This window comes from Hyaena hyaena, unplaced genomic scaffold, assembly GCF_003009895.1.
Source record: "Hyaena hyaena isolate Hyena2069 unplaced genomic scaffold, ASM300989v1 scaffold_671, whole genome shotgun sequence".
NCBI lineage: Eukaryota > Metazoa > Chordata > Mammalia > Carnivora > Hyaenidae > Hyaena > Hyaena hyaena.
This window is the reverse complement of record NW_024081302.1, coordinates 713,240-738,906: the sequence shown is the minus strand read 5'-3', so window position 1 is coordinate 738,906 and position 25,667 is coordinate 713,240. Positions and strand designations below refer to the sequence as shown.

Sequence of the window (25,667 nt, the reverse complement as noted above, 5' to 3'; positions counted from 1 at the left end):
AGACAAACTGAAGCAGGCTCCAGGCTCTGAGCTGTCAGCACAGAGCCCAACGTGTCGGCTGCTCAACTGAGACACCCAGGTGTCCTACAAAACTACTTTTCTTATGCCCCTCCTTAAAATTTGTTTTTCCTTATATGGAACCAACTTGACAATAAACTATTTGTAAAAAAAACCAAACAAACAAACCTTGTTTTTCCTTAGAAATTTGACCTGACTTTAATACATCTGAAAGTCTTAAGTTTCAAGAGGTTTAAGTTTAAACTCTTAAGTTTCACCTTGGCTCCCGATATTCCACCATTCACCAAATCCTATCAATCCTACCGCTCTGGTCTCTGTCATCAGCTTTCCTTTTCTGCTAGAATCTCGAGTTTAGTCCCCACCATCCCTTGCCTACAGTAGTCACTGCCATAAGTTCCCGCTCTGCCCATTTGTCACACTACAACTAGAGTATTACCTGTGAAGAAAACCAATCATATCACTCCTTACTGGGCATTTTCAATGATCCCTTTGGCCTTCCTAATAAGGGCCAAACTAAGTATGACACAGTTACCTTTGTAATCTGACCCTCCCTCTCTCTCCACACTCATCTCCCCAATTCCATGCTCCCACCCTTTTTCCCACTGCACATTAAATTCAAGTATCTGCCAGTTATAGGTAGCACTGTGAATACATTATGCTATCTCATACTTTTGTACCTTATATGTTCTTAAGTTTTCTTCTCTCTGAATGGAGGTAAAGTCCTTCCTTTCATTGCCCCAGGGTGGATCATTCTCTTCTTTGCTAATCCTAAAATTTGTGTGTGTATGGTATTTACCATACTGAATGGTTAACTTGTGGGGGGCGAAGAGGGGCTGTATGCATGTGTAAAATGACTAGACTGGGCAGCTTGAAGAGTTTGTCTAGTAAATCTTTTCATTTACTAGGACCTAGTAACCTAGGAATTAGGCTATTAGAACCTAGAACTAGAACCTAGAAACCTAGGTTACTTAATTTAACTAATGCTCAATAAACTTTTGTTAAATCAGAATGCAATTCTACTATAATGTATTTTGGCACATCAGAGTATCCATGAATCCATGAAAAAAAGCACAGGACTTAAACAAAACTAAAACTTGAACTGGGTTATGCCAAAGAAAATGTTCATTTATCTGTAAATATATATGCAAGAAATACTTTTTCAGGGGCAACTTCTGATTTACAGAATAGAAGGCAAAAAGGATCTACCTAAATCTGCGAGATGTTGAAGTGTGGCTTCATTGCTTAAAATAGCATCCCTTCTTTTCAGGAGTAAGAGCAAATCTGATCTAAATAATCCCTCTGTAATCAAGTACTCTACAAATTCACTATGGTAATTAAGATATGGGAAGTAAAAAAAAAATTCCAGAAAGGAATAAGGCTAAAAACCATTAAGTTCAGTATATGGGAACTCAGGAATAAAGACAAGAAGTGACCAGAGTGAGGGAGGCGTTGATTACTCAAGAGACTACACATGGTTCCCACATAAGAAACAAGATCACAAAACAACTATTTTCTGTACAGTGTTTCTTACAGGGAGTGCTTTCCCTTGGGATGACAACAGAGACTCTGATTTCAAAGATGTGTTAGTTCTCCAGAGCATGCCAACTGTACTTTGCAAATAGGACCATGAAAATGGGCCTTGGACATCATTGACTATGGTGTGAAATGTCTGAACAACAGCAAACAAAGCTTAACTGTTATCATAGCACAGTCCAGAATGAAAATCTAATTTATCCAACATCCTATTTAAACTTCAGGTAAGAAAAACCCAGAAAATTATATCCTTGTTCCCATCACCACACACTTTGTTGCCCCCAAATTCCACTTCCAATTGTGCCCTAAGGACCCAGACTTCTGCTTATTCTAAAAAGTTCTATACTGGAGCACCTGGGTGGCTCAGTCGGTTAAGCATCCGACTTTGGCTCAGGTCATGATCTCATGGTCTGTGGGTTCAAGCCCCACGTTGGGTTCTGTGCTGACAGCCAGTTCAGAGTCTGGAACCTGTTTCGGATTCTGTATCTCCCTGTCTCTCTGACCCTCCCCTGCTCATGCCGTGTGTGTGTGTGTGTGTGTGTGTGTGTGTGTGTGTGTGTGTGTCTTTGAAATAAATTAAAAATAAATAAATAAGTAAATAAAATATTCTATACTTAAATGCTTAAAGATTTTAGAAAAGGTGAAAAGAATTAGGGGGGAAAATGCTATAGGGGGATCCTGCATGTTGAAGATTTAGATATAGCACTTATAAAAAAATAATGGACAACATGGAGAGGGGAAAAAATTGCAATAGCAAACACAAATACAACTGTTAATATTTTTGTATTTCCTTTACATACTGTTTTCCTCCATCACAATATAACACACTGGGCTACGCAATTCTGTGTCCTAATTTTGTCTTTTATATATAGTTTTATATATATTTTACTTTTTATATTTATGTATAAAATATATAAAGCCATGATCATTCTATATAAATTGTATTTTCTGAAATAATTTTAATATATTATTTAGCCAATAAATGTACTCAACTAGTGAATTATTCATCCCATCAATGGCTATTTGGACTTTACCAATGTTCACTACTTAGGAATCTTCCCTCAAATATCTACTTGTATATAGGATTTTGCCATGTATGTACTTTTTTCTGCTAAGAATGGATTCCCCTCAAAAGTTGAAGGGGACATGAGCATTTTTTAAAGGAAGTTTTCATAACTGCTCAACTGCTTTGCCCCTCAAATTGTACAAATCTACAATGGCATCAGCAACTTCTGTTTCCCTATTCTCTCCACTATGCTATCTATCCTTAAAAAAAAAAACAAGATTACTATTAAAATTGAACAAGTTCTCTGTTTGGGAATTATTAAAGGGCATTTGTCTTTTGACAAATATGTCAGTAGTGATGTGTAAGTAAGAATTTCCTGTATCAGCAAAAAAAAAAAAAAAAAAAAAAAAAAAACAGTCATTTAGCTTACAAAAGAGAAAAACTGATTTGGAAGTACACAATTTACCACTACTTTTGACAACAGCTTGCTGTTTTTATTTATTTTATTTTATTTACTGTTAACTAGTCGAGTGTACAACAACTCTAAGTGACAAATCAATGTTACTGCATATTTTATTTGATTACAAAGTAAAAGTATGTATACCTAACTTGCACTTCTGTAGCTGACCATTTACTTATAAAAACGAGAAGACTAAAAGTGGACATACCCAATCCTGAGCTCTGCTCACTGCAGGCCTTCACGGCTAGACTATTTAACTGATAGCCAGATTAACCTGACTCCATTCAACTTGTTGTTAAAGTCTGTTTATAAAGTGGCACCAGAAGGAGGAGATGGAGGAAGAAATGTTTGTGTAGCTCATTTACTTTTATCTGAGTTAAAAGAAATTACACTGTCATTTGATTGCTGACATTTTCTCAGCCATTGTAGGGGTTAAACATTAAATGAAAAGAACCAATGAATAGGCTCTTTCGTGTTATAGATCAGAAACTTAACATGATACATAAACATTCTGGTTAGCTTATGCCTACTAGAACATGTTTAGATTTCAAAGGATGCATGATCTTATAAACAAATAATAGAACATCTCAGGGAAGCATCATCTCAGAAAAGGTAGTGTGGTACAAAGCCTCTCTATCTAGAAAGACTTGAAAAAGCTAGTGAACACTGGAGGAGGGGGGTGGGAAAGACAAGATGATCTTTCATGAATATGAAATACTCTGAGCTTACATATATCATCACCTTCTCATAAATGGAGACTACATGGCAACATGAACCTCAGTTCTAAAAACATGAGGATTTTAAAAACAATTACAGCATTCAGAATCACAATCTAGAAAACAGCTCAGTAATAAAGACGTATCATTTTTTGCATTTTCCAGTTAGTCTTCCATCATAAAATGCAACTGTTTCACAGTATCGAAAATATAAAATACACCATGAACAGAAATGTTATCAAGCTCTTAAACCTGTAATAGAGGACAGTTTAATCTAGAATCCAGAATTCTTCCCCAAACCAAATACACGATTTAGGCAAAATAAAATTACATCTTATACAAAGCAACAGGAAAAGCGGTAGCACACAAGTGACTGGTAGTTCACAAGTGACTGCCAGGTACAATTTCTCTGGGAAAAAAATAAACACACGAATAAGAGTATCATGAGAGTCAAAGGTGACGTAAAAGGGGAAGAGCGGGGGAAAAGGGGAGAGGGAAACTGAAAAGGCCCAAACCACCATAAATCTTCTAAAGTTAACAATGTATCAAGTTCTGTCCCATTCACTTAGCATGTACCTCTTAGTGCTTATTCTGCATATGGTTGCTAGATGTGAGTTATTAGGGCAATCAAATTATTAATGCCCTTGGGTGAGGGCTAATTAAATGGGGCATACTGCATAATCAAGTCAATCATTACTTACGGTACTACATTGTCAAATACATTCAATTTTCAAGTCATCTCAAAAGAGGAAAAAATTTTATTCCCTAGGAAATTTTTATTGAATATGAAAGCCTAAGTCTAGTTCATAAAAGTACAAAATGAATGACCAAAGTAATTTGCTTAGGGTGAACTTGCTAGAGACAGAGTTTAAAAAAAATAAACAGTTCCGACACTTCATAAAGATATCCTACAATATATATACTTTCCTCTGAATTAGTTTTAATGAGTAGAGGAGGATGCTTTATCTCAAAGAAAACTATAAAACATTTTTGGCTGAATATCACAGTGTAATCCCTTTTCAACAAGCAACAGATGTTACAGATGAAGGCAGAAAAAAAATCAAAAGTTATATAATTTGGAGAGAGGTGAGGGACTTTTAAAAGGTATCCTCTAGAATTTTGTTAAGAGTCATAATAGGATGATCATCACATAGTAAAAGTATTTAAGATGAAAACAATTTAAGAGGTTTTATCCTCTCTGGAGTTGTACACCACAGTCCAGTCAACATTAAACACTGTTTATAGAGAACAAATATTAGAAGTTCTTACTGAAAAACACTGTTTCTAAATTATACACTTATCAAAACAGAACAAAATTTCAAAGGTGTTTTTTTGGGACTTTCTGACCGAGAGCTTCTAGATAATGAGACAATCAAGAAAAACATTTTACTTTCCTTAGTGGGTAGTCTTTACAAACCAGTCCTTTGAAGGTCTTTTCAGATATTTTCTTTGTCATGATTATTTCTTTTCTTCCCATCTCCTAATCCATTTCAGTACTCTTTTATAGGGAAAGTAGCAATATTAAGATTCTAGTTCCTTCTGTATTGCCTTAAATCTTTTAAGAGAAATATTTATGGCCTTAAAGTAATTTGCATATTTCTTAAACATTTAATGACTAGCCCTCAGTAAGTATCTTTTCTACATTAACAGTGATAAATACATGGAAATACACCAAAAACAACCCAGAACAGGAGTTACCGGATTCCAAAATGGAATCAATTGCAAAAATGGCCATTTTTATGTATAATTAGATATCAGAACCAAGCAGCAGCTTTTGGAGTTAAGTCTCAAGTGCTGAGAGGAGTGAGATTCTGAGCTCTATCTGAAACCTGATCTGAGCTTACAGAAACTACAAATTTCTTAAACCGTTTCCCATTTCCTACTTCTGGAAGTTAACTTCAAATGAATGTCTCATGGTATCCTCATGATACAAACAAGCCTCCTCATTCCTGCAAAATCTTGTCTATAAATAGAAATACACCACTTTTAGTGGCAGCTCCCTGTTTTAGGAGATATTCTCACACTCCAAATCTCAAAGTTACATTTCATGCTATTTTATCTTGAATAGTTACTAAATATAATTTTTCTTTCAAGATATTTTGAACATGCTACATACCTGTTGTCAACTTTCTTGTCAAGTTCTAATTGTCCTACAACTAATATGACCAGTGGCTTTCAAACTTTATTATGCCTAAGAATCACCTGGGGCATTTGTAAAATGCAGATTCCTGGGCCCCACTCGCCGTTCTCTAAGTGATTCTGATGCAGGTGGTCAGAGGATCAAACTTTAGAACTCTGGTATAGGCGGTTCTTAAATTTATGGCAAGTTGCATTCCTAGAAAAACTGCCATAAGTCAAAATGTCATTAATTGAATCTGATTTTACCTATAAACCATAATGTAAATAGGAAGTTACGAATGTAATAAAGGGACTGGTGTTCACAATTTGTGAGATGTGGCTTAACATCATATACTTCATTAGCAGTACACTGTAAAGTATAAACCTTTCTAAATACACAAAGCACAACTAAGAACACAGTAAGTATTATAAAGGACAATATGATAAACAGCAGCCTACCACACAAAGTAGTTTTTTAAAAATATAATTCCTGCTTTATTTTTACTGCAACAAAAAGCACCTTAAAACAAGGAATTTCAAAGGGTTTTCTCTGAGAACACCGGCAACTTTAAGAAGACTTCTGATAATATTTAACTGCTGGATACTCTTCCATAAATTAATTCAGAGTATTAAGCTATCTATCTATCTATCTATCTATCTATCAATCAACATAAAACATCAAATTGTGGGCCTCTGTTTGCAAATAAAATCCGAGTATTCATTAACATGTCTAACTTCACCCGGCCCCATTTCATCTCAGCACAGGATGAACTACAGGATGCTACTGAGCTGATCTCCCAAAACAGCAGTTCCATATGATTCGACCTGAGCAGCTGCCTTTACAGCACACCTCACAAACCACTGCATCCACTGATCCTTCACAGTGTTTTCCCCTTTAGTTTCCAAGGCCTCAAAAGCCCTGGCTTACATGGTGATCAGATTCAAAGACAGAAAAAACAAGAGTTTGTTTTGACCTAACAATTCTTTCAATTTTGGACAAAAGTACTCAATAATAAGTTATCAAGGCATGTGCATATGTGTTATATATGTAATAATCACCAAGTCGGGTCAGTATTTTTTCCACTTTATTAATCATTTTAATCTTCCTCAAAACTTTCAGTGGATTTTGTCTTTGGATCTGTCTTCAATACCAGTTTACCAGTTGAAAAAGAAAACAAAACAAGATCTATTCATTTCAAAGCTTCACAACAAATTATTCTGCCTTAGTTGGTTACTTTTATTCTCTTCTTCTTCCCTTTCTGGCCTTCATTAGACATCATTTTCTCAGCTGTTTCAGGCCAGAGAGAAACAATGACGGTGCCTGCGAATAGAAAACCTCCACCAGAGAAGAAAGCTCAGAACTGGAGTGCAGCTGGGAACAGCTCAGCAAGCAGTGGGATCTAAGATCTAAGGCCACGTTTGCATTCCCTGGATAAGACAGGACAATTACTAAGCCCAAAGAAGAATTAACTGTAGTTTCAAAACCAAAACTGAGGGCTTGATTCCTACTCTAGGCCTTCTGTCCTCCCTCACATGCAACTACCAGTTACTTTTTTACATACTGTGCCTCACCTTACAATTTAAACATTCCAACTTTAAGTTAGGGTTTCTAAAATTCAACCTCTCCAGCATTATTTTCAACTACGAAATGGTTCCATCTTGTGCTAATAATCTGAACTCACCACTGCTGTCAATCTTTCCCATGTCCTGTGCCCTATCCACCCTCAAGATTTTTTGTCCTCTACTTTTACAAATCTTAATCCATCCCACATTTTCCTTTGTAGTTTTCCTTCTGTTTTATGATAATGACTCTTAATCTGTTTTAAAATAATCACTGATCTATTTAATATCTATTACAAAAGGCTTCCAATGATTTATACTTATTAATCACCCACCAATAAACACATTAGTAAGAATTCAGGTCAAGGATAAACTAAATCAATTGGGATAATGATTATGAAAGCATTCTAAGAAAATATACTTAATTTAGTTACTGAAATACTAAATGCAATTAGAATCAGTAACATTTAGCTGAGGATTGTGAATATACATGATCAAACTGATGGTACCTGAGAGTTTATATGTTCCTATTAACCGTGTGCAATCTCACTTCATAACAACTCATAAAAATGGTCTTTGAACACTGAAAGCCAAACCATTTGTTAACAAATAGTTGCCTGACATGATTCCAACATATTTGAAAGAGTCAGAGAGTTAAACCATGCAGTAACACATAGCTTTAAAATGGCAGTCCAGACATTAAGGAAACATACAAAGTTCAACAGTTTGGACTGATACAAATTTCAAATGCATAAAAGGTTATTTTGAGAATATTAAAATAATTTGAGGCCTATTTACTTTATGAAAGTACTCACCTGACTCTTGCAAGTATCTATATACCAAGAAGTTGACCTCATCACTGCTTATACTCATCTTTATTCCCACTTAAACCATGAGGTCACAACACAGGATATAACCCTAAAAATAAAACAAAGTTAATTAAGTATTTTCTCAATAAAATATTTTTAAACAAAATGTAAACAATGTCGTAAAAACCATTTGATTTGATTAAATGATGTAAAATAAAGGTTCTATACTGCCTAATAATAAACCCTAACAAAGTTTTTTCAATAGTTAGTAATAGGTTACACAACCAAAACATGGCTTGGTCTATTTCTCTGATGGATAACATATTTGCAAAAAGGATTCAAAATTTATAAAAGGACTGTAGCACCCTATTTTATTTTATTATATCCAATAGCATAAAAAGTTGTTTCCTCTTTCTCCTTAACTGTAAAAACAAACAAACAAACAAACAAAAAACATTTTAGAACTCAGAATACTATTTAGGAAAAAAATGACTTTAGACCACTGTGTGTGAGACAAGCCCTCTATGCTGGTTTTATCTACATAATCTGGTAGGATTTGAAGTCCCCATTTTCTCAGTATCTAATTTGCAATGTTCAAGTTTCAAAAAGATCTAGGTACATATAAAGCAGAGACGTGGGAATAAAGTTTCCAAAACTCAAATGATATTCTTTTAATGAACATACTTAAGCCTTGAATTCAGAGGGAGGGGAAAAAAGGAAAGGGACACCTAATTATATTTATCTGGTCTCATATTATGGAAATTATTTTAAAAAGAAGTCAACATTTTTTGCAGAGTCAGACAGTAAATATTTTAGGCTCTGCCACCAATATACAGTTTCTGTTAAAACTACTCAACTCTGCTACAGTGTAAAAGCAGCAACAAACAAGATATAGACAAATAAGTTTGCCCATGTTCCAATAAAACTTATTTATGGACAGTGAAATCTGAATTTCATGTTACAAAGTTGTATCATAAAATATTTCTTTTAACTTCTTTTTACACACTTGAAAAAAAAACACCTTTCTTAGCTTGTCGTCCTTATAAAAGACTAGTGGGCCAGATTTGACCCAGATTTTATACTTTCTTGGTCTTTTTTTAATTTAAAAAGAAAATACTGACATCTATTCAGTATAAAGGGATATCTATCTAACATCACGTGCCTGTGTGGACTGACCTGCCACATCACAGGTCTCTTATGATGCAGAGGTCACAGTATATTTAAAAGTCACAAATTAACAAACACCTGAGTAGGCTACCATGTGACAGGAACCGCCACTGCCCTAAGTTGTGGAAAAAGCGGTGACTAAGCATATCAAGCTTCTGTGGCAGAAAAGAACAAAGACAAACAAGGAAGTCATAACAATTTCCCAATGACACGTACAGAGGAAAGCCTAACCAAATTTAGCAGTGTGGGAATACATCGTGAAGAAAGCATCACTGGTGTTCAGTCCTGGAAGGATGGACGGGGAGAGTGAGTACAAATGCTTGAGGGAGGAAACGGAATCCGGGGAGCGGGAACAGTCGGTGGAAAGGCTGGATGAAGAAAGAAAAACAAAACACTGAAGTAAGCCTTGAGGCACAAACAAAAACCGTGTTCTGAGGGGCCCTGACAGCATCACTTAGAGAAAATACACTGAAAGGTTTTAAGCAGGGTAGCAGAATGAACAGACTGCACTACAAGAAGATCGCTGCGGCTCTGTGACGAGGAAGGGACTGGAAGGGAGTGCGGTAGGTGGGAGGGGCCGTAATCTAGTGGGCTAATGACACCTGGGCTGTGGCACTGAAGCCAGAGAGAAGTACGGGGCGCCAACGGGACACAGAATGAGGAAAAACAAAGAATCGAAAGTTTCTTTTAGGAAATCTGGATAGCAGTACTTCCACCTACTAGGATGAGAACCTATGAAAGAAGAGTAACAACTATCTTCATACAAAGAAAAAGAGATTCTCCTCAAAAATTAACTTGATGATTTGGCTCAGGACATCTTGTCTCGGTTCACTATGGTACATTAGGTGATTTGTGCTCTGGAGGATATCCTGCTAAATTTTATCTTGACCCAAAGGAATGTGTTGCAATGTGTCTGGCACACACAGTGGATATTAAATAGTCAATTTTGAAAGCGTGTTGAACCGAATGATTTTAAAAGACAAAACACCCAGTCCCATACCATTAAAAAATTATATGAAATTAAATCATAATTTGACCAGTCATGGACATCTGTCTCTAAGGGGAATAATTCATCATGATTTCATTAACAGGATAGTTTCCCAAAATGAGATGTGCAGGTGGAATCCAAGTGAAACACACTGACAAAGAAAACAGAATAAGTATGTATTCTTTTCCCTCTAATGTATCATTCAGTTTGATACTCAAATAATAAACACTGGCTCTCAAATACTTAAGATGCAAAGGTTTTCAGTTAATGCTTGGTTCTGATAAGCTACGGCCATCAACGTCTCAACTTAAAGCAGTGATTGGTGGTGTTTCAGCATTACCTAATATATTCCAGGGCAAAGGAAAACACTAACCAAACTGATATAAATTATTGTATATAAAAGTTCTAATACTAAGTACATATTGCTGATACACTTTAAAAAGTCATCACAAAAAAACACCAAACACGTAGAGCAAAAAAGTTCTTATCTGTTCAAATTACTATGAACTGGTGTATTCCATTGATCATTAATGCTATGTCAATTTCTGGAATCAAGAGTAACATTTTTTAAGGGAAAAGGGTGAATTATTCAAATTTGAAAAAGTATTATTGCATCTGTCATCTTACTTCAGCTAGCTCTCTTACATCCACAGAAAGAACCTTATTGTCACCTGTATGCCAAATGTACTACTAGGGCAGAGAAAGCACTGTGCTCAGACTAGGAATGAAGTAAAAGTTGGCCTAAGCCTTGAAGAGCTCAGTTTTTCAATGAAGAGAAACATACAAATGTATCAGTTAAAAAAATTGTAAATTAAATGCAATCCTGTATTAGATGTTTCAGTCACAGTTGCAGTGAAACCTACAAAGAGTCTACAAACTTGAATTTGTCTATTTTCAAAAACACTTAATTCTATAAAGTGGTTCAGGATGAAACTGATCCTTTTAAATTGTAACATCAAAAATACACCTGAAAATAACAGGAAATTGGACAACAAAAATAAAACATTAAGACAGTCCCTGCTTGCAGACCTCAGTTTTCACTTTCAAAACACCTTAAAAGCCTTTGTGCCAAAGAGAAAAATCAGAGAAAATACTACCACCTCTCTAGTGGACTCAGTATGGCTTTGTAGAACTGGTCCATTTTGGTCTGTTTGCTTCTACAGCTAACGTGGGTCCTCTGTAATGTGATGTAGTCTTTGTCTGTCCCAGGTAAACACCAGACATTCAGATACTAGATGTCACTCATTTTCAGAGTATATACAAGAAGTCTTAGCACTGTATCTCAACTCCATTGTGGTATCTTTCAGAAACAAAGTCACAAAACAGCAGTGAGACACTCATCCAGTCTTTATCCTATGTCACTACATTCTGACTCATCATACTTATTTATCCTTAAATAGTAAATGACAGAGTTCTAATGAATGAATGAATGCATGCATGCATGCATGCAGGCATGCCTGTGTACTTTCCCATTCTAACTCACAGGAACATCCTATAAACTCATAAAAGCTTTTATTTGGGGCACCTGAGTGGCTCAGTCGGTTAAGCAGCTTTTATTTGGGGCACCTGAGTGGCTCAGTTGGTTAAGCAGCCAATTTCAGCTCAGGTCATGATCTGGTGGTTCTCTGTGCTGACAGCTCAGAGCCGAGCCTGGAGCCTGCTTGGAACTCTGTCACTCCCTCTCTCTCTGTCCCTCCTCTACTCATACTCTATCTCAAAAATAAATAAATGTTTTTTTAAAAATTTAAATTTAAAAAAAGCTTTTATTTGAAACTATCGGTTATAGGCAATTGCTTAATTCAGATCCATAGCTATATTAAAACAGTCAAAAGTAAATATAAAAATTAGTCTTTAATAAATTTTTTAAACATGTATTCATTTTTGAGAGACAGAAAGAGACAAGAGCATGAGCAGGGAAGGGTCAGAGAGAGAGGGAGACACAGAAACCGAAGCAGGCTCCAGGCTCCGAGCTGTCAGAACAGAGTCGGATGAGGGGCTCGAACCCACAAACTGTGACAAACGGTAAGATCATGACCTGGGCCGAAGTCGGATGCTTAACCGACTGAGCCATACAAGTGCCCCTGAGAGTGAGACTTTTTAAATAAAATATTTATTTGAGAGAAGGAGAAGGAGAAGGAAGAGAGGAAGAGGGACAGAGAAAGGGAGAGAGAGACACGCTGGTGGGGGTGGGGCAGAGAGACAATTCCAAGCAGGCTGCATGCTGGCAACTCCAAAGTGGGACTTGATCTCACAGTTGTGAGATCATGACCTTTGACAAAATCAAGAGTCGGACACTTAACTGATGAGCCAGGCACCCCATAAAAATCAATCTTAACTAATACTTAGCCAATACATTTATATTAAAAGTACACTTAATATTTTAAACGTTCAGTATGAAATATTTTACTTCAAGACTTTATAGAGAATAATTTAACAAATATTACAAAAACAGGACTTTTGAGACAATTCAGTTATGATTCATTCAACTGAATATGTACAGCATTTCAGCATCACAAAACTGAGTTCAGTATACACATATTGAACAATTAACTGCTCCACACATGTAATCATCGCCTAGTTTCTCCTCAGAGAAAGATACCTTTCCTGATTCCATTCCTGGAGCAAGCCAGTGCCTAATTATGAACCAAAATCACATTATTTTAAAATTAAAAGAATGCGAAAAAAAGTGAAAGTCATGGGTAGAAATAAATAAACCAGAAAGGTTTTCTTAAATGTCCTGCTGACCGCACACTGTTAAGAGATCTGGAACCCCTTTGCATGACCCAGAATCAAATGTTTAATTGAAATTATTTGATCTTACAAAATGTATAGTGGTAGCATATTATCTCATAACAGACAATTAATTTTTGTGTTGCTCAGCTATTTGGATGATTCTAAATTTTCATTATTTTAAAACTGCCATCAAGATATTCATGCTTAGAGTAGTTTTCTTTCATTTCTTTTCGGTAGGTGTGCATTAATGAGTATTTCTCAGGATTAGGAAAAGTCTCTACAAGTAAATTACTAGACCAAATGGAATACATGGTCATTCCAATTTTTTTTTAACTGAAGCGTAGTCAGCACACAATGTTGTCTTCAGTTTCAGATGTACAACATGGTGTATGTACACTGTACTACGCTCATCACAAGTGTGGCCACTATCAGTCTCCACCTAATGCTATTATAATACTGCTGGCTACACTGTTCATGTTGTACCTTTTAACCTCATGATTTACTTGTTCCATAACATGACCCTCTAGATGAAACATTAGGAAAATGTTCAATTTCAGCAATAATAAACACAAAAACATTTGGCCATAACATTAGCAAAGATTTAAAAATAATACTCAATAATATCAAGAGTGTGACAAAATAGAAAACTTATCTTTAAATATATCTACAAATATCTGCCACAGCTATTTAAAAGATGAAATAAGAGCAATGGTATTAAAAGCTGCTAAAGGAACTTTTGATATTAAAAATAAGAATTGTTTTGGGGAACCTGGGAGGCTTAGTCGGTTAAGCACCCAACTTCAGCTCAGGTCACAAACTCCCAGTTTGTGTGTTTGAGCCCCGCATTGGGCTGTTTGGACACGTCAGAGCCTGAAGCCTGTTTTAGATTCTGTGTCTCCCTTTCTCTCTGTTCCTCCCCTGCTTGCACTCTGTTTCTCACTCTCTCTCAAAAATAAAGGTTAAAAAAATTTTAAATAAGAATTGTTTTAATACTGGCAAGTAACTGTCAATGCCACCTTGGACATTTGACATTTAGAGTTACCTTTCCAAACAAATATTAATGATCCACAGGGGCTCAAGGTCATTGTTATGCTAGGGATTGTATGGTGCTAGGAGTCCACCTAACAGGAAGGATAACTTAGGCTTATCTGGAATTCAGCTGCTGAGACATGGAGTGACTATTATTAGCAAGAAGAAAAAACTGTGGCTTGCCTCTTGCAGCTTCTACTGCCAGTGTCTGACAAAAGACACCACTATCCCTGCCTTCCATTTGGAGAACTAATCCATTCTCAGCCCTGTGGTTTAAAGGGGAGGGACTTACTGGCTCAAAGGAAGGCACTTAGTCAGTTAGCATATTTTATCTTTAGCTAAGGGCTGATATCCATCCTATATACCACCCCCCCACCCCAGATACACATTATTTTCCTCTGACCCAACTCAATCACTCCTGGTGAATGAATGCTAGAAGACATTGCTCGTTTCAAGGAAAGACAACCTCCTCCTTTCAGAAAGGAGTGGGCAGATAGCAAGGATACTGTACATCACTGAGGTTAGAGCAGAGATGAGAGAGAAACAAAAAAGCACAGCAGAGAGACAAGAAAAACTGTTACTAATGACATCAGGTTATCTATTAAGCAACTGAATTAAGTACTATCTGAAGCTAATTTACCATTGTAATTCAATTAAAGAAATCAAAAATTAATTTTATTATCTAAGCCAATTTGAGATTTTTCAGTTGCAACTCAAAAAAGGCAGACAAATCAGGGGAATTATCCAAGAGATGTTTTAAAACAAGAAAATGACTATAAAATTAGTGATTCACATACTTGGAGAAATAAGAGAAGGGGGGAGGAAGAGTCACTTTTTTTTTAAGTTTCTAGACCAAAAAGTATGAAAAATTACTCCCATACATGGAGTGCCTAGAAACCACAGCCCTCTGGGGAGTCACACTTTACAAGTTTGTTGAACTAGAGGTAAAACAGGACATTCCAGCAGGAATGCTCTAGCACAGTTGTAATATTACAGCTCACGTCTAATGGAAGTGGTATCTCTAATTCATGTTCCCCTCATACAGGAAAGCAAATCTCTAGTTACTTATATTACTTTGGGGTGATAAACCAATCCAACCAAATGCAGATGAACTTCAGTTGTGGGGGTAGGGTACAGCCACAAGTGAAAAGTAAACACTACAATGGTCATGCGATTAACAAAACCTAAGAGTGGAAAAATGCACTAAAGCACTATTTTCTGACCAATTTATTTTATTCATTCAGTCAAAACTTTGGTTGAACACTTTCAATGTATCATCATCCCAGACAGGTGCTGGAGATGTGGCTAAACAAAGGAGACCAAGGCCAGACCTTGTGACTTTACAAGTTGCTGTAAAGAAAACAATTAATTCCAACTTGGATAAGAAAAGATAAAGAAAAGTATGAAAGCACAAACCTTAAAGCTAAGGGTATAGGAAAGCAAAGGATGTAAAATGCAAGTGGTTTACAGGTTTCTGTAATAGACACAGTGTTGGAACTAATTTTCTCTTTAGTTTAAAATGTTTGAAATGTACCAAGTTACCTGTGCTCCTATGTGTGTGCACACTGCTTCTCATCCATTTGAATGTTACAGAAAATGAGGCAGAAGAATATTTGCATTTATTGAGAAACTCCTACATGCTATGTATGGGGTTAAGCATTCTACACATTATTTAATTTCCTCATCAGTATTAACTTCCTCATTTTAAAGTCAGAGCAATGACGTACAAGAACATTTCTATACACACATGTATGTATTCAGAAATCTTATTAAAATGCTAAACTACTTAAGACAAAAAACAACACCACCACCAAACACACACACACACACACACACACATAGAAAAGAGCATGGACTGTGTAATGTAAAATAATTTAATGACTATGAAGAATCAAAATTCTTAGTACTAGAAGGTCCTAAGCAGTTGCTCATTCCAAGCCATGACATACATTGCCAAGGCCCCAAAGACAGTGCAGGCTCTCAGGGCTCAGCTGACATGGACTATGCTGGGCGTGGCAGTCCTAAGTGGCCGGCCAGCCACTGCAATCACACACAGATGATTACAACAGCCTGCTAAAGAAGGGTTTCTAACCTCACAGAATCATTTTTCAAAACTAATTTGTTGGGTGTGAGTTCTCAATCTGCTGTGAAGCAAAGCAGCCAATAGTTTACTTTAGCAAAGCAAACTATTGCTGCCGTATTACCTACTGAGTTATTGTAGGAAACTCATGTCAAATTATCTTGCTAAAACTAAAACACACTGCAAAAATTCACCATCATAACTAACAACAAAAAACAAAAACAAAAGCACAAAGTATGTATGGGGAGGCAAATGAAACAGATGAGAGAAATTAAATCAACTTACTCATTAGCAAAGTCATGGTGGTTACTACCATCATATGAACTGAACTGTCTCTGTCGAATTCTGATGTTGAAAACCTAACCCCAGCAGTACCTCAGAATGTGACTTTATTTGAAGACAGTCTTTATTTAAAGAGGTGATTAAATCAAAACGATGCCATGAGGATGAACCCTAATCCAATATGACTGGTGTCCTTATAGGAGGTAAAACAGACACCAGGGATGATGCACACACAGAAAAGAAAGACGATGTGAGGTCACAGTGAGAAAGAAGGTGGCCGTCTGCAAGCCAAGGAGAAAGGCCTTGTAAGTAATCTATCCTTGATCTTGGGACTTCCAACATCCAAAACTGTGAGAAAATAAATATCTGTTGTTTAAGCCATCCAGTTTGTAGATTTTGTTATGGCAGCCCTAGCAAATTGATATGTAACCATTATTACAAATTCTTAAAAACTTAGATCATTCATTGGGAGTCTTTAAAATCACTGATGTTAAACTCACAATGGCTAGGAACTGCCTTTTTGAAACTTTGCCGCTATTTTTAGGAACCCATCCTGTTCAAAGACACTGAGATTAACAGGATACATTAACATTTTATAATCATCTGCTCCGCAATGCCCTTCTCCTTGAACTGCTCCCTCTCCCCCACCATGAAACGCTCTCAGGAACAGCAGTGAAAAATGCATTACCCTTCATTTCCTGTCTCATTAAAAATAATTAAAATTCTACCAGTATTAGGCAATAACACTGTTGTGTGTATAAAATATGGTACAATGAAGGAAGGTATCTTTTAAGATTTAGCTTTGAAGTCATTGATAATATAGCTTAAAATATGTATAAAGTACATTTGAGAATGTACTTTTGCCATGCTAAATCTTATAAGGTTTCACAAAATTTTATTAGACTAAATGTAATCATATTTACCAAATTACTTTTGTAAAGTATAAAGTGCAGAGCGCCTGGGTGACTCCGGAGGTTAAGCTTCCGACTTTGGCCCAGGTCATGATCTCGCATTCATGGGTTCAAGCCCTGCATTGGGCTCTGGGCTGACAGCTCAGAGCCTGGAGCCTGCTTCAGATTCTGTGTCTCCCTCTCTCTCTCTCTCTCTGCCCCTCCCCTACTTGTGCGCTCTCTCAAAAAATGAAACATTAAAAAAAATTTTTTTTTAAATAAAGTGTAACTTCAGGATTTAGATACAATCTGATAATCTCAGAAACTAAATCTCCATTTAGATAATCTCAGCTCTAAATGAAATACTTAAGTTTATTTTAATATAATACTAACCAAACTGAAACAAAAACAAAACCCAGTACAACAAAATCAAATTATCTGGCTGATTTGTTAAAGCATTATGGCAAACAACAGCATATTTACTTTTTTGTGGATTAGCCCTGAACTACAACTACAGTTTAATTATCAAACATTTTAAGGATATCTTTTTTAAAAGTTTTTAAAATGTTTTTTATTTATTTCTGAGAGAGACAGACACACACAGAATCTGAAACAGGCTCCAGGCTCTGAGCTAGCTGTAAGTACAGAGCTCGACACAGGGCTCGACCCCATGAACCGCGAGATCATGACCTAAGCGAAAGTCGGACGCTTAACCGACTAAGCCACCCAGGCGCCCCTAAACTGCATTTTTAAAGACCCCGTCTCATGAGATAATTTTTATTCACACTATTAAAAAAGGAGAAAATAACTTTTTATAAATTATAATTAATATACAGTATTATATTAGTTTCAGGCATACAATATGATTCAACACTTCTATACATTACTCAGTGCTCATCACTCATCACGAACAGTGTACTCTTAATAACCCCCCTTCACCTTTCACCCATACCCCCGCCAATCTTCCCTCTGGCAATTACCAGTTTGTTCTCTAAATTTAGGAGTCTGTCCTTTTGGTTTCCGCATTTGTTTTGTTTCTTAAGTTCTACATATGAGTGAAATCATATGGTACTTGTCTTTCTTGGACCTATTTCACTAAGCATTATACCCTCTATGTCCATCCATATTGTTGCATATAGTAAGAAATAATTTTTTATGGCCAAGTAATATTCCACTTGTGTGTGTGTGTGTGTGTGTGTGTGTGTGTGTGTGTGTGTGTGTGTGTAGATATATGTATAAAACCATTATTCATTCACCTATCGATGGGCACTTGGGTTGTTTTCATATCTTGGCTATTGCAAATAAGGCTGCAATAACACAGAGGTGCATATTATCTTTTCAAAATTTTTTTCCCCTTGAGCAAATACTCAATACTGGAATTACCGGATCATATGGTATTTCTATTTTTGGATTTCTGAGGAACCTCCACACTATTTTCCACAGTAGCTGCATCAATTTGCATTTTTACCAAAAAGGAGAAAATCGTCTTTTAAAATATAGCTCTATATTCCATTTATTTTATGTAAGATTGGGGGGGGCTATCTTTAATAATTAGAATATAAAGTGCCAGTGACATGTCTACAGCATCCTCAAGGGGAAAAAAAAAATGCATCTTAAATTTTTTAAAAAGATAAACAAGATAGTTTGTGAAGGCATTTTACTTTCTAATTTTGGCACATGAGCATCTTCCAGTAATTTTGTAAGAGTGTAAAGGCTAATTCTTTTTCAGAGTTAAAGGCAATTTTTGTGCTGTGAGCATTTTTTCTTTTGGTACTTGCTGCTTTGTTTGTTTTCAGATTTAATGGCCACTGACATTCCAAAGTTCGTAAATCTTAAGAAATTAGAGTATGGTGATAATAACTTGGAAGGGATAGGCCTCTACATTACCTTTCTTTTCCTTCTTTTTCATTGGAATCTAGAGCCCTCAGATATAAATTAAAGATAACATGACAAAGAAATTAGATCTCAGGTAGCCTATATATAATTTCAGATAGAAGATTTAAATCTTCCGGGCATCTGTTTCTTCATCTATAAAATGAGGGAACATTAGATGTCTCTCTCACTTCTAAACTTCAATGACTAGAGTCAATACAAGAACATAGGGTATTATGTGTGAATCTTACAGGCTAGCAAAGAGTTGCCGTATCTTGCAGTGATTTTTCATAAAGCATTTTTAATACATTCTTTTACAACTGTCAGATGTCAGATGAACACCTCCAGAAATCAGGGAATGAGAACAAAGGAGCCCACCTCATTAAGAAACATTTAAGTATCATGCATGATGCTTATTAAAACCAACACTCCTTTATAAATTAACATGGACTTATATAAAGACATAGGCAAATGGCATACCAAACCAATTATTCATTAGTAATTGAGACTTCTGATGTCAGTCATTTACTTCAACTGTGATCTACACCAGGGGTCTGAAAACTATGGCCTATGTGTCAAATCCAACCTATCACCTATTTTTGTACAACCCACAATACCTTGTGGTTTTTACAAAACAGAATGGTTTTTAAATAACATTATTTTTAACAGAACATTTGCCATTGATTTAACAATAGGGGACAGTAATTTTGAATCCCAATTAAGCAATATTAAGTCCCAGCAAAGCTCTCTAGACAGAAAACAGTAAACTAGCATCCATTAGGTGATGAGTCAACTCCAATTTAAGTTAAATTGACATTAACTGCAGCCCCATTTCTTTTTATACCCAAAAGACCTCTGATGAGCTGCATCATAGTCCACCGATGTGCACTTGTGTAACATGCCATATACATAAAAGATCAGTGATTTACATACATGTCTTCTTCTAACATCCCTTTAAAATATAAAACTATATGACTTCAGAATGGGCTCAAAAAACGTGCTAAACAATTAAATAAATTACAGCCAAAGTATACTGACAGAGGAGTGAAAAGGACAAAAAACTAAAACACTAACGGAAAATAGTTTTTTAAAGATTTTATTTTCCAGTAATCTTTACAGCCAACATGTGACAGATCTCAAAGTCACAACCATAAGATCAAAAGTCTCACACTCTATCAACTGAGCCAGCCAGGTGTCCTGATAGGCCATACTTTTGGTACATCTTTTCCAATTACCGAGGAATAATCAGTCATAGGACTGAAGGCAAACCATTATCAGTCTGGGAAAGAGAAGTCTGGAAATTAAAAGTATGAAAATGAAAATCAAGATGCTAATCCCCTTCAACTAGCAAGAAAAGCTCTCAATGGGAACCAGTATAAGAAAGGTAACAAAATTTTCTCAATTAAGACAAACTAACTTATTAATCTATATTCTAGCTTTGGAACAGACATGCAGTGAGAAAATGAAAGACTAAAATGTAGCTGAAACTTTAAAAAGACAATCATGTGCATGGGTGGAAACTTTGATTAAAAATGAGGCATTACAGGCAAATAAAGAAAAGAGGTACTAGGTATAATGAATTCAGAGTTATAAATAAATACTTATAATAGTATTTATGAAACAGTTTATTAGGCAAGAACTAGGTATTCTTTGTTTCCTAAAGGCCGGGGGGGGGGGGGGGGGGGGGGTTTTCAGACGTGTGCTCTTCCGATCGGAGACACTAAGTAGATAAAACTAAGACTGTGGAGCCATAAGAGAATCAAAACGAGTGTCCCTAGACTATCTATATTTGGTAAATTATTTGGAAAAGCAAAAGTAAAAACAGGCAGAAGACTGTTCTAATGGCAGAAATATGATTAATATAGATCAAACATCCAAGTATGGGTAAAAAAAAAGTATAAAATGAGATCAACATTCATCCCAATGGGTAATAAATGCTTGTTCAAATCAAGTGAAGATGACTTAAGCCAAATTTAATACTCAGATAACAGACTGGTACACACACCTGTACACATACACACACAAAGCATACACACACAAAGCCAGCTACCAGGTAAACCTGGAAAGGCAAAAGAAAATGGAGTAGAAATCTATGATGGATTCAAATTGAGGTAAGCTTTCAAGTTTTAACAAAAACTGGAGAAATCTACCATGAAAGTGTCAGAGGTCAATTTCACAGGGTGGAAAAAAAAAGTTGACAGTACTGTCCTGTAAGATTTTTTTTCCAAAAACCAAACAAACAAAAAAGCTCACAGAGGAACAACTACACTGAAGCCCTGAAGTGTTCATCCTTTGGTAGGTACTCAACCAGGTCAGGCTACAGACTCACTGAAAATACCATCTATTAAAAAATCTTATTAATACCATCTTGTTAAAAATATTTATTATAGTACCATCTTATTAAAAATATTTCTTTCCATTTTGTTGTAAATGTACTTCAAAGCTAATGCCGTTCAAAGTGCTCAAATCTAAATATCAGATTTGTTATCTTTGTCCTGCCCATGACAAAGTTTCATCAATTTTTTATTTAGTATACAAATTAAGCCTCAAAGTGAGGCCTGTAGACCTCTAGGGTTCCCAAGACTTTTTAAAGGGGTCCTCAGGCCAGAATTTTTATAGTACTAAGACATTACTTGACTTTTTCACAGAATTGACTTTTATACACTGATGTTAAAGAACAATAGTGGGTGAAACTGCTCACATCCCAATGCAAATCTTCCTATATTAGTGGTCATTATATTCTTAAATATCATGTACTCAAAACACACAAAAAACCCCACAAAAATTCTTCACTGAAGAATTTCCTTGAAAGTAGCAAAAATGCTTAATTTTATTAAAATCTTAATTCTCAAAAACACATCTGCTTGATATCCTATATAATAAAACATTAAGTACACTTTATAAAGCACCTCGGTTGCATAAAATGATGGTATCTCAAAGAAAAGCACTGTGCAATTGTTGAATTGCAAGCTGTTTTCATGGAACACCATTTTTACTCCCAAGATCAACAGACAGTAAGTATGGCTTTTCATACTAAGAACTTGGCAGGCATCACTGTCACTTTAAAGAAAACAACTACCAATATTTGTTGGCAAGAATAAAACTTAAGTTTTTAAGAGAAAATTACGATTTGGAAAATTTATCAACCGCCATGAGTTTGTTAAAAGGTTCCCAATATTCAAAAATTTTTCTGATGAGTGGTGAAGTTAATGACTCTTTTTCTTTATATTGTATAATGAATATATAGAAGATCTACATAATTCAGTGAATATTTTCCCAATGACCAGTACATAATTATGCATGAAGAAGTGAAGTATTCTAAGTTCAAGAGAGACTAATGACTATTTAATAATACAAAAAGTTCATGGATACCATATCAGATCCTGCATTGCAACTATTATTAAGAAGCTCTGCACTTGAGGGGTGCCTGGGTGGCTCAGCTGGCTAAGCCTCTGACTCTCGATTTCAGCTCAGGTCATGCGTGCTCTCATGGTTCGTGAGGGGAAGCCCTGCATCGGGCTCTGCGCTGACAGCATGGAGCCTGCTTAGGATTCTCTCCCTCCCTCTCTGTTGCTCTCCCTCAGAAAATAAGTAAGCAAACATTAAAAAATTAATAATAATAAACTATCCATTTGAGATTTAGTAGTATCAAAGAAAATATCCAAATTCATTTGAAAAATAAAATTTTATTGATTTGAAAAAGTTATACATCTTTGTAAGGCCAGATGTTTTTTCATAGATTTCAACTATAAGAATATACTTCAATATGAGAATGCAGAAGGAAGTGTGAAAACCCAGATATACTGTAGTAAAGCCAGAGATAAATAGAAATTTGCAAAGAGGTAAATCAATGCCATTCTTCTCAAGAAAATTTTTTGGAAATTTGGAAAATACATATTTTTCACAAAATATGTTTGTGTTCACATGTTATAGATGGGTTTATATTAAAATGCATTGGTAACATAAAACTTCATAGTTTTAATTTCTGGTGCAGCAAATTGCTAGTATAAAATAAACTGATTCCTTCTTGGCAATACTCGTGCTAATCTTTTTGGCAATCATTTGGGGGAAAAGACCTCTTAAGCCATAACTATGTTCAGACTGTAACAGGATATAAATCTTGTTTTGTTATGTTCATGTTGGAATACACATAGGTATCCAGCAAATTCACACCTAATTGAAGTCATAAATACTCTCATGCAAAAGTTCTACTTTTGATAAAACATATGGAAACCTACTAAATAAAACATGTAAGAGTAACAATAACACATTTTCTGAAACTATATCTCTGTAAATGGACTTTGGTCCAGATACAACCAGTTGATTCAGTAATTTTATTTAAATTTAGTTTCTCTCTCATTCATTCAACAAATATTTACTGATCTATCATTGTTCTTGCCCCTGAACACTGTAATAAAATAAAATCCATTAATATAAAGCATAATATATTATGAAAAATAGGCTCCACAGCCAAGTTCCAGATTGCATCCCATTTCCTATCAAATTCTTTAAGAGCTGTAGGAAAGATGTAATAGCAGCAGCGCTACCGCAACACGCTTCCTTCTCAGGGTGGATTCTCAAAGGTCCTGCATGTCTCTTTAGACTCATCACTTGTGTGAGGTTACATACAGCTGCAACTAAAGTCCTTCCCCACCAACTAAAACATGAAGTTGATCTCATTTTGTAACCTTTATATCTCAGAGAGAATACAATCAAGACTATAAGTAATGGCAGCCTCCTCTACCATATATATGGAAACAAATCATGTAAAACTTTGGCACTACAGAATCGATCCAATCATATACTCTATTAGCTAGACAGGAAATAAAGAGAGCTGGCTAGCTGAGCAACAAATCTGAAATTCTGTATGGTCAGATTTCCAGGATACCTGGTACAAATTTCATACCTGCCCCTGCACTCTGAGGACACAAAAGAACAGAGGAAATGTAGGGAATAGATAGAGGACTAGGGAGTGCAGGCACATCTGTGACTAGTAATGGAAAGTAAGTAAATATTCCATACTCTCTTTGCTACTTGTAACTATATCAATAATTGCTGTGAATACATTTTTAAAAATCCAAAGCATAAGATAATAGAGGTTCTCTACTTCTTGACATCCTTGTATATGTACCCTTTTGCCAGGCATAGAAACCTAAGCCTAGGCAGAACTGCTGTGTAAATACAGCTTCCCTAAATTCTATCATTCTTTTCCCCAGACTAAGCACACCAATACTTAACACTATTCTACCAACAAAACTCTTTGCCTTGACCACTTTTTCCACCTTCCCCCAAGCCCCACCTCTGAGCCCATTGCTCTCCTCAAACATTATTTGCAAGCTAGGTTTTCTACATTAACTCCTCAACCCTCACCACCACCAAATATATTTTCATCACTTAAAGCCAGGTAGACGACAAGCTTAACAATCTGACATAACAAAATGTTAATAAATAACAATGGCTTAGTGTTCTGCTTTCTAAGGAATTTATATACAACAAAGCCACAAATATATCTCTTTAATTCAAGTTTCTCATATTTGAGTAATATCAAGTGCTTTTGAAAATTATAAAAATCATGGGGCGCCTGGGTGGCTCAGTCAGTTAAGCGTCCAACTTCAGCTCAGGTCACGATCTCATGGTTTGTGGGTTCGAGCCCCGTGTCGGGTTCTGTGCTGACAGCTAGCTCAGAACCTGGAGCCTGCTTCAGATTCTGTATCTCCCTCTCTCTCTGACCCTCCCGTGCTCATGCTGCCTCTCTTTCTCTCTCTCAGAAATAAATAAAACATTAAAAAAAGAGAAAATTATAAAAATCATTTCCAAAGTGTCTGATGTCTAATGTAAACTACAGTATTAAAATAAAAACAAATAGCTTTACTTTGCTACACAGTAGTCATTCGGACGATCTAAATATAATCACATGTCTACCAGGCTGGCAAAAACAGAGAATAAAACATAACAATTTTTTAAGAATCATAAAAGGTCAAGGCACAAATGAGCTTAGCAGGGGATGGGGAGCTGAGGGGGAATAGATTACCTACAGGCTGATAAAAGCTAAATGAACACAACATTGTATGTGTAGAGAGGGGTGGGAGAATATTTAAGCTAGAAGGTTCACCCAGTGGTTCTCAAAATGTGTGCACATTAAATCACCTGGAGAGCTTTTAAAAAATCCTGATGTCCATGTGACTTACATCACACTGAGAACACCAGAATTTCTGGAGGTGGGATACAGATGTCAGTATTTTTTGAAGATTCTCAGGTAAATACAATGCATAGCAAAGTTTGGGAACCTCCTGTCTACCCAAATGAAAGCATTTCAATAATATGCAAAATGTGTTAAGAGAAAGAGCTCTTCAGATCACTAAGTACTTTTTAAAGTCCTTGTGACCTCCATATCAGTTTCCTGCCG

The 25,667-nt window shown here is 35.9% G+C and overlaps 1 protein-coding gene across 1 annotated transcript in view; it reads right to left on the bottom strand.

Moving 5' to 3' along the window:
• LOC120220111 (F-box-like/WD repeat-containing protein TBL1XR1) overlaps positions 1–25,667 on the bottom strand; it is a 179,136-nt gene that overhangs the window by 34,134 nt on the left and 119,335 nt on the right. The window contains exon 3 of the mRNA XM_039217109.1: positions 8,227–8,329. Within this exon, the coding sequence (XP_039073040.1) occupies positions 8,227–8,284 (58 nt within the window). The 5' untranslated portion in view covers positions 8,285–8,329. The remainder of the gene's footprint in view (positions 1–8,226; positions 8,330–25,667) is intronic.